Source organism: Sitodiplosis mosellana, unplaced genomic scaffold (assembly GCF_009176505.1).
Source record: "Sitodiplosis mosellana isolate CC-2019 unplaced genomic scaffold, AAFC_SMos_1.0 Smas_scaffold_17, whole genome shotgun sequence".
In the NCBI taxonomy this organism is placed as follows: Eukaryota; Metazoa; Arthropoda; class Insecta; order Diptera; family Cecidomyiidae; genus Sitodiplosis; species Sitodiplosis mosellana.
The window spans coordinates 1132491-1141894 of NW_022595259.1; the positions used below are offsets into that span (position 1 = coordinate 1132491).

The 9404-nt window shown below is 34.3% G+C and overlaps 2 protein-coding genes across 8 annotated transcripts in view; one reads left to right on the forward strand and one right to left on the reverse strand.

Moving 5' to 3' along the window:
• The first annotated feature begins 677 nt into the window (after positions 1 to 677).
• On the forward strand, positions 678 to 3600 carry LOC129568241 (uncharacterized). Its single transcript, XM_055445899.1, has one exon. The coding sequence runs from the start codon at positions 764 to 766 to the stop codon at positions 2531 to 2533; it is 1770 nt and encodes a 589-aa protein (XP_055301874.1). The 5' UTR covers positions 678 to 763; the 3' UTR covers positions 2534 to 3600.
• A 197-nt stretch (positions 3601 to 3797) lies between these two features.
• LOC129568245 (zwei Ig domain protein zig-8-like) overlaps positions 3798 to 9404 on the reverse strand; it is a 74980-nt gene continuing 69373 nt past the window's right edge. For all 7 annotated transcript variants that reach the window (XM_055445909.1, XM_055445907.1, XM_055445903.1 and 4 more), the window contains 5 exons: positions 7880 to 7950; positions 5102 to 5265; positions 4744 to 5012; positions 4553 to 4658; positions 3798 to 4217 (listed from right to left, as the gene is read on the reverse strand). In XM_055445909.1, the coding sequence (XP_055301884.1) occupies positions 4099 to 4217; positions 4553 to 4658; positions 4744 to 5012; positions 5102 to 5265; positions 7880 to 7950 (729 nt within the window). In that variant the 3' untranslated portion in view covers positions 3798 to 4098. The remainder of the gene's footprint in view (positions 4218 to 4552; positions 4659 to 4743; positions 5013 to 5101; positions 5266 to 7879; positions 7951 to 9404) is intronic.

The window sequence follows — 9404 nt, forward strand, 5'->3', positions numbered from 1 at the left end:
GAAAACCAACTTTTCAGTAACTTTTTTTGTGAAACATTCAGTCGTCCAATATACTGTATAGTACTGCCAAATAACTCTTGCGAAAAAAAAGTTTTCGTCTTTTCAATTGGCATGTGTCATTTAAGCCGTTGCCTATTAAGTTGTTTGAGACTTACAACAGCTTTTTATTGTCTCATGTGGAACTTTTCCTGTTAAAATATTCCTGTCTCAATAAACTGAATGATGCTATCCAATTAATTTCAATCTTTTTGGTGTGACAAAACACTCACAATGTGTTTTTAAAATGAAGAAAATGCAAAGAAATGGAATCGTATGTTTGGGACCGGCTGCTGGTTTGTTATTTCTCAAAATGAAATTAAATTTGTATCATTATCACAAATATATTCCAATTCTTGGAAACATGATGTAGGATAGAGCGTTTTTCAACGTTCTTAAATTCAAAAGACACAATTGATGACTCAAACATATGGCATTTGAATTATTGAAATTCCTTTAGGTTGCGGCGTTAGTAACATGACACAGAGTTCCAAAAAAGATGAAGTATTACAAGATGTAATACATTGACAGTTTTGGTTTACATTCTATACAAATGTAAAAATATTCCGCAAATACGCTTTCACGTGCTTTTTGCATGGCAAAGGAATTTAATATTCCCATCACAATTGCGTTTCACGTCTTATTTACCGCAAATTTGATACACTTCATACGAAATCGACTTCAATGAGAAGTTGTTCTTTGTTCAAAACGCAATAGGATCTTCAAAATGAAAAAGTTTTTTTCGTTCATTTTATTAATTCAAGTGGATATTTTCACGGTTTTTGCTGCAACAAATTACATTTGTTCTAATTCTTCGAGCCTAATTTTTGTTTGTGATGATGCACCCATTAGAAATATTGTGAACACTCAATCAAACATTGAAAATTCAAATCAAATTGCAAAACGAGTTGAGAGTCCAATTCCAACGTTTGAAAGTTTCAAAGTTGGAAATCAAATTAGTGAAAATGCTAAATTTATTGACAAAAATGGAGCAATAGGACAAAATAGTCATAACATCAGAGTCGAACGGTCTCCTGATGGTGAGAGTATGGAAAATTCAGATCAGCCGGTACACTCAACAGAACCAAACTCTATTGTTGAACAAACTACTGAAGTACCGAAACCGAGAAACGATTCACCTGAAGTGCAACCGCTTGTTCGAAATCTTGAAGCCAAACCTCAAACTGCAGAACTACGAAGTGAAAAAACAGAAAGTGAAATAACCGAAATTCCGACGGAAAACAAAGCATCGAAAGAAACATCAATTAAGGAAAATAAAAGCCCACCACCTGCAGCTACACTAGTTGAAACAAAGCCTGCTGAAAATTCTTTATCAAACGTTGAATCAAAATCTGAAGTTAAAACTGAACATTCAGCTAGTATTGAAGTGAAACCGGAGCCTGACTCCAAAGAAAATAAACGTGAGCCCACAGCTGAAGCAAAAACTAACGACAAATCAGTCGAAAAAACACCAAGTATCACTGATGAATCAAATTTAAAATGTTTCTTTGGTGATGCTAAGACAATAGAAACGTATCCAAGGAACAATTTCGTCTATATCAGTTACGAAAATTGTCACTCTCCGCGACTGCCAACAACTTTTAATACGTTTTCAGCGTATAAAAATCTAAAAGTATTAAACATTTCTAATATTGGTTTAGAAACTTTCGAGATTCAAGGAGCAGATCATTTGGAGTCAATTTTTGCATCGTATAACAACTTTACAGAACTTCCTCTTGGATTGTTCTCGTTTAATAATTCGATCATCCAACTTGATCTATCTCATAATCGTATAAATCGAATTGATCCAGTTGCATTTGCTGATTTGGTGCATTTAGAAAATCTGAATCTTTCGTGGAACAGTCTCATCACAGTTGATCCAATACTTTTCGTCAAACAAGCTAACTTGCAAGATTTAGATCTTTCAAACAACCAATTTGCCATACTTGATGCTCAACTCTTTAATCAACTATTGAAATTAAAAAAACTTAATTTAGCAAATAACCACTTCAATAGAATTAATTTTGAGCTATTTTCTGGGCTTATCAATTTAATTCAACTTGATTTGAACGGAAATCAACTGATTGATGTGAATGGATTTAAAATCGACTCATTTCCCAAGCTAGAGACCTTTGGTATAAACGATAATCACTTCAATTGCTCGTATTTGGAAGTGTTTTTAGCAAAAGTGGCTCCCAAGTCTATTGATTTTGTGAATGGTCAACTGGCACACGGTGCCAATATTCACGGTGTTTCGTGTATAAAACCTGATGGATCAATCGAAGGAAAATTACATACCATGGCTAATAATATTGAAGACGTTGTATCGACAATGAAATTATCATTGGCACTGCTTTGCCTTACAATGTTCGCGCTCATCATCTTTATTGTGGCCATTCGACGAAAACTAAACAAAGCCACGGGAAGAACTGCTATTTATGAACTCAGTGAGGATGTTGATGGACGAAAAGAGGGAACGGCTGTTATTTGTACATAGTAGGAAAGGAGTTGCAATGGGGAATGGTGAAAAAAGTCTAAAGTAATCTGATTTGATGGATAAAAGAAACATAATAAAAATTGAATAAGTACGCAGTTTTGGGAATGGAAAATTATACCGCTTAATCTCCTTTATCTCATTCTCATGCAATCCGTTTTGCTCTCCCATTTCCTCAATACCAAGCGTAATAATTGTTGTCGATTTCCAATCTATTTTTCTGTAGCGTATCAATTTTTTATAAATGGTTGAAAGTGAAAAAAAAACATTCCATTCGTTGATAATCCAAATTTAATTTGGATTTGATTTGCTTGTTTATTGGTTATTCAATGTTCATTGCTGTCAGTTAATAAATGCATAAATATTTACGTTTGCTAATTTCCTTTTTGCCACTAACATCATTTTATGGGAACATTTTTTTATTCGGTCAACATTTCCACAGTAAATGGGTGATTTGATTGGATCGCAATTTAATATAAATGAAATTATTTGTATTTTTTGTTACCGTCTGCGAAATAAATGTATGGTTTGTTTTATCATTGTTCACAAAATAAATCCGCTTTCATTCGGTCGTTTTATTTGAATTTGATATTTGGTGATGGGTACAAAAGCAATGCAGGGTTCGCATCAATTGATTTCAATCGACATTTAATTGCATCCTTTTGAACTAAGACCAATATGTCATCGTGTATAAAAACAGATTCCTTTTGCGCGACCCTGTGTTATGAATTAAAAACACAATTTTACCTAACACCAAATTTATGGATAATTGATACCTAATTTAAAATATTTGTAATATTCTACGGATTTGATGGAAATCAACAATTCAAATCGTTTTTTTTTTTTTGGTGAACAAAATATAGCTCAACTTTAATAATTGATTTGAATCGCTATAAACTCACCTTAATTCAGCAAATAGTAGCATAAGTTTAAAAGTATTTTAAAGAGAAAATTAAATTCATTATAATCGCTAATAGAGGATGGATATTTAGAAAAAATAATTGTTACAAAATAACTCCAATAAAAATGTAAGATCAGAGAGATGTTATTGGGATATTTTCATAAAAAAACTGTGTTTCAATCATATAAAATAAAAATCTATAGAATACAATAACAAAATAAGTACGTATTCTCGAAATCGAATATATTTTTTTCTCAACTTGCACTGCAAACATAATTCAGTTTCATACTTACGATTGTAATACCAAGCGCTGTGAAAATTACTTTCGTTAGATTTCAAATTATCATAGTGCTAACAAAATTCCGGTTAATTTTATGCTCTTTATTGAATAAACCAAAAGAGTTTACACTGAGTTAAATCAAACATTGTTAAATGTGAACCTTTCGCTATCAACATTCTCTGACATTGCTCACGAGCCTACATTTTCCATTCCAAAACCGAAAAAAAAGATGAATGACTTATATCCTAAATATGTTAAAAACTAACATTATATGGAAATAATTATGAACTAATCGGCTAAAAATCGTAATTCAAGTCTAAATTATTTAATAATAATTTTTACTCCTCATTCAAATTCTAAATTCGACATCTTCAGTGCGCTTTGGAATCACGTCTGCCTTTGCGTTATCGTCAAAAGCATTTCAATTATACAAAGAGTATAAAAGAAGAGCGAAAGTAGCCGCTTTTGACTAGCTGATGATTTGACCGCCGACGCAGATGACTCACCTAAGGAGAAAAAATGCAAGAAACATGAAGCAAAATTATAATGTAATGATGATTTTTTATCGCCTACTCGAAACCGTTTAAAATAATTTAAATTCACGGTTTTGGTAATAATATGTTTCAGCAGATCGTAACCACTACCAGGATTTTTGAAAAATATTGAGGTTCAAACATTCATCAAAAATGGATTATACTCTTTTCATTTCATTTAAGTTAAAAGTTAGTGTACAAGAAATTCCATGTATTTCAAAAAATCTTGGTGTTATATTGATTTTCATTTTTTAATTGCAGTTCAATGTCCTCAATCCTAGAATATTCATTAAACAAAGCCAACTTACTGCTGATAACATGCAAAGTGACTGTGGATGGTGCGCTGTTCGAGGGATTGCATGAGTAATTGCCCGAATGATATTTTCTGGTGGACTCGATGAGCAATGAACCAACCTTCAAAGTGAAAAATGGTTAAATTAAGATTCCATAAGAAAATGCATTATTGTCAACACCAAATCTACAATGTCTTGAAACTAACCGAATTTTGTCTTTGAATTGCATCGTCCAGTGGTGATTGAACGAGGTCGTTGAGTTCGAATTTGACACCATCATTGTTCCTTAAAACGTTTGATTTAATCAAGTGCATTTTGTATCCAAGTTTGTTGTCGGCATGGATTGGTTGTGTATCATGATACCACATGATGTACGTGGGCGGTTCAATAGCGCCATAAATGATGCACTGTAAATGAACTGTGCTGCCGGTTTTCACGTACCGATCCGAGTCTCCGATGAGTTCGGTTCGTGGCACTGTAAAATGCAAAACACGTTTCAATATAAAGCAAGCGTTTGCCCAGCTCTCGATGTAATTAAACGGCTTATTGTTTTTCAACACTTACCGACGACATGCAAATAAGCGCGTGCACTGACTTTTGGTTCGGTGGACACTTGGCATTCATATAAACCAACGTCTCTCGGTTGCACGTATTTAATTTGCAGCACCCATTGTTTTAACTCCTCTTTGAAATATGCCTGAAATCTTTCGTCCGCTATAAATGTTATCCTGTGATAATAAAAGAAATAGGGAGGTTTGTGTGTGAAAACACACAATTTTTGTAGCAAATCATTTTCATTTTGGTAGAAAGGCAAAACTGTCCCAAAGGAAACAGGCAAAAATTAGTGAAACAAAACTGGACAATCCGATTACTTCGCTCTCCAACTACAACTCTAGTTGTAATCATATTTATGTGCCCCATCGAAATGCATGCCACACTCTTTACAACACTCTTTGCCACAGCAATAATCTAATTGAAGTCGACTTTATTACTATTATCCCATTCAACAGAATTGCCACCGCTACACTTCTTCTCAACGGGAATTGAATCACTACGTGTTAACACATCGCGCGCAAGAGACCACTCTCACTCATTCACTTCACTCACCACCAGTCACCAGAGTCAGTGCCATGGCTCAACTCTCATGGGAAATTTATACCGAGCATATTAACTGTATCGGTTTAATTATTTTTAGTCTTCATTCAATGCACTCGATGCTCATTTGTTCATCATCATTCGCTCTCACAACAAATGAGGTATACACAGGTCGAGAGATAATTTTCTTTCGTTTGCGAGGGAAAATGAGATTTGTTAAATTATTTATCAAAAAACTAATATTTTCTAAGAATATGACTTGGTCTCTTTTTTTTTAATTTTGGCGTTGGAAAAAAAGTATTTTCCAAAGTACAAGTATGATATCATTAGAACGTTCTCCATGTGAAACACGTACGTAGGAGCTAGCGCCATCTATTATTAGTCAACTCGTCATATTTGAAGCAATTGAAGTAATCAAGGATCGAAAAAGGTTTCAAATCGGTTTGACGTTTCTCATACAAACCGATTTCGGAACGGTTTCACTGCTTTGCTCTCTGTTCATCGGAGCAAACCGTATCAAGCGGAATGTTCTGAAAATGGTTTGTATGAGCAACGTTAGAATGCGTTGTCATTGTGTTAGTATTGTATACCAATATACGTAAGTATAAACGTTTCTATGTGCCATACAAACCATTTTCAGAACGTTCCGAATGGTTCGGTTTGTTCACATACTCGAACCAAATATTCGATTTGGTTTGGTTTCGATCCATAGAACTAATGTAAATGAATGTTGTGTTGCCTCCATACACTCGTTAAAGAAACATTAGAACTCAATACATCTATTCATATTATCGAAAATCAATTGAAGTAATATCAACATTTTGCCGAAAGACGTCGCTAGATGGCGCAAGTTCTTATATATTGCGGAATTTTCCTAAAGCATTAAAACAATTCAGTCCTGATGTCTATCTATTTGGTTTCGTTCGTGGTATTTTTTTTCATATTTCTCCGCTTCGTTACTGAGGTTTTCTCATGGGTTATAAAAGCCATCTTCTCATTTTCTGTGCCTTTATTTAAAACTTTTTTTCCACATTTTTCTTTCACATTTCCGTGTCGGTAACATAGCAAATCATCCCATTTGATGCAAGGGTGAATATATTTGAATCATTCTTGAAAATCTTTACAGAAATTCATCATTTTTCAAGGGAGTGCAATGCTTTTCGTGTTGAATTGTCTATTGTCTTTAAAGAACTCATTATTTTGGGAAATTATTTTGTTCACAAAAAAGTTCATCCGTAAATTTTGAATATCATCTTAAGGTTTGCGTAATTTTCTGGTGAAAATTTAAAATACATGTGTGTGTCAACACAGTAGCTGGTATAACAACAAAAAGGCAATATAACATGACACACATTATACTGTATGTTTCTACAATAATTGTGGGCATTGCGTCAACATTAATGTCAGAATCATCGACTGACGCATTTTATCAGTAAATACAAAATGTAGATGCTCGAAATCCGAGTGATATCATAACAATAACCATGCAAAAGGTGTATCTTGTTGTTTTCATCACGGCAAGAAATGTGCGCCTGTACACAGGAGACAGATTTTACGAGCCGACTGAACAAATATGAATTGAACAAATGAGAGAAGTAATAGGAAAGCTAGTGTAAGAAGGAAAGACCAAGAGACAGAGGGAGAGGGAGAGAGATTTCAATAGAGGGAAAAAAGGGACAGAACGACGAGTAGAGCATACGACAGCAATGGTACTGTTGAGTGATACAAGGGGAATAAACCGTATTTAAAATGATGTTTGTTGAATAGACTGTGTGCAATTTCATTAACTGTGTGACAAAAGGGAAAAATTAGCTTGAGAAGTGATGATATGTGACGCTTGTGTTTGAATTACGACGACATTACATGTTATGACAGAGCATAATCGTATAAGATATGATGGTGTTTCTCTGTGAGAGCGAGAGAGAGAGAGTGCGAGTGGGAAGTAAAAGAGACGACGAGCACATCCGGCTGAAATGTATTTTGATGAATGTGTTTAGTTCAGGCAAACGGATAGCGAAATGGTAAACAGAGTGAATGCATGCAATCGCACGAACATTAGCATCAACCAGTAGCAATAAAAGTAAATTTTCATTTGGCAATATAGAGATCAAGCGAGTGAGCGAGCGAGAATGATATTGTGAGTGAGTGAGTGAGTGTGTGAGTTGAGTGTTGGTTTTGGTTTGAGTGTCGCCTCTCTGTATTGGATCTCAGGATATGCATGTGATTTGGTAAACTGTTTTAAATTACCTGTCAACACTCAGTATATGATCGTCACGTACACGCACCCAGGATACAGATTTGTTACCCAATTGTTTTACCTGCAAACGAAAAAGCATAACAAATTTCAAATTAGCTCAAGCAACAACACCAACGAGAGCAAAAAACAACAAGACCGAAAAAAATAATGTGAAAGCATCCGCAATTCAATTTTATGTGTTGGCAATAACATTTTATGACGGACTTTGCCAACGACTATTTACCAAAAATGTACCATTCATAAGCCATCGACAAACATGCACAAGCACATCACATTTCATGTGTGATACAAATTTTCGTTCGATTTTCATTTTGCATGCAAACGGCACACATGCATGACAAAATTAATTCAATTTGATCAGCCGTCCGAACGGGATATCCGCAGCCATGGCCAACGCACTCCCAATAGCATTTGCATCATTTGCATTCATGAGCATTCCATTGGAATTGTAATTATATTACAATATAAACTGTTTGAACATGACCTATCTGAAGCCGTTTTCGAGCCTTCGGATGCCCATTTTTGAAAATGGAATGCTAAAAGCCATCACAAATTTTATCGTTCGAAACATCCAACGTAATTTGTGTAGGCAGTCACATTGACGACTTTACTATACTCGCATTTTGATGAAATCAAAGTTGCCGTTTTCGATAAAATGCTTTGGCCGCCTCCATAACTTGATTTTAGAATTAATAATTTTAGATGAATCTGCAACGCAAACGTCATTTTCAATTTCGACAGTCATCCAAATTGGACGGATTTCATAGCATTTCGCTATGAAAATGACATTCACTAATGTAATGGTTTTTTTTTCACGGACATTTTTACAGTTTTTGCAATAATTCGCTCTGTGACTTTGAACCATTGGCATTTCCAAGATAGTTCATCAAACGGTGAACCTTACAAAAGAGGATATATGAGAAATCTTTTCAAGTGATTCTTTGATCTTGTAGAAATATTTGATAGCAGCATAAAAGCTAGTTTATACACTGAAAAAAATGTTTCATAAAATAGGATGCAAAACTACGAAACGTTTCATTGTTTTGCAGCCAATTTCACGAAAAAAATTCTGTGTAATCAAAGTAAAGTATAGTATTTTCTAGCATTTAAGCAATCAATAAAACGTCAACGACCTGCATCAATCCAACGATGCGGCAGTCATGTAATGGTAATTTGGTTATAAACAGAATATATATGTACGGCCTTCACAAAGATCTTCTGTTCTGTGAAAGAATATAACATGTACAATATTCATTCAATCGTCGCTTCAACACCGTCTAGGTTTATTCGTTTTATTCTATAACAACAATTCTGATTTTTTTTTGTTCGCTGGTTTTAGATGATATGAAATGTAAAAATTCTTGATTTTTCCATCAAATTCCAATTCTGATATCAAAATCCATTCTTTAATCAATTCCATGAAGCGCAAGCGTATCGGCTCCAAAATGTGTGAGTATGTTTTTTTAGACGGAATAGAATATAAATTGGGCCGAAACTCAGTGAAATATTCATTAC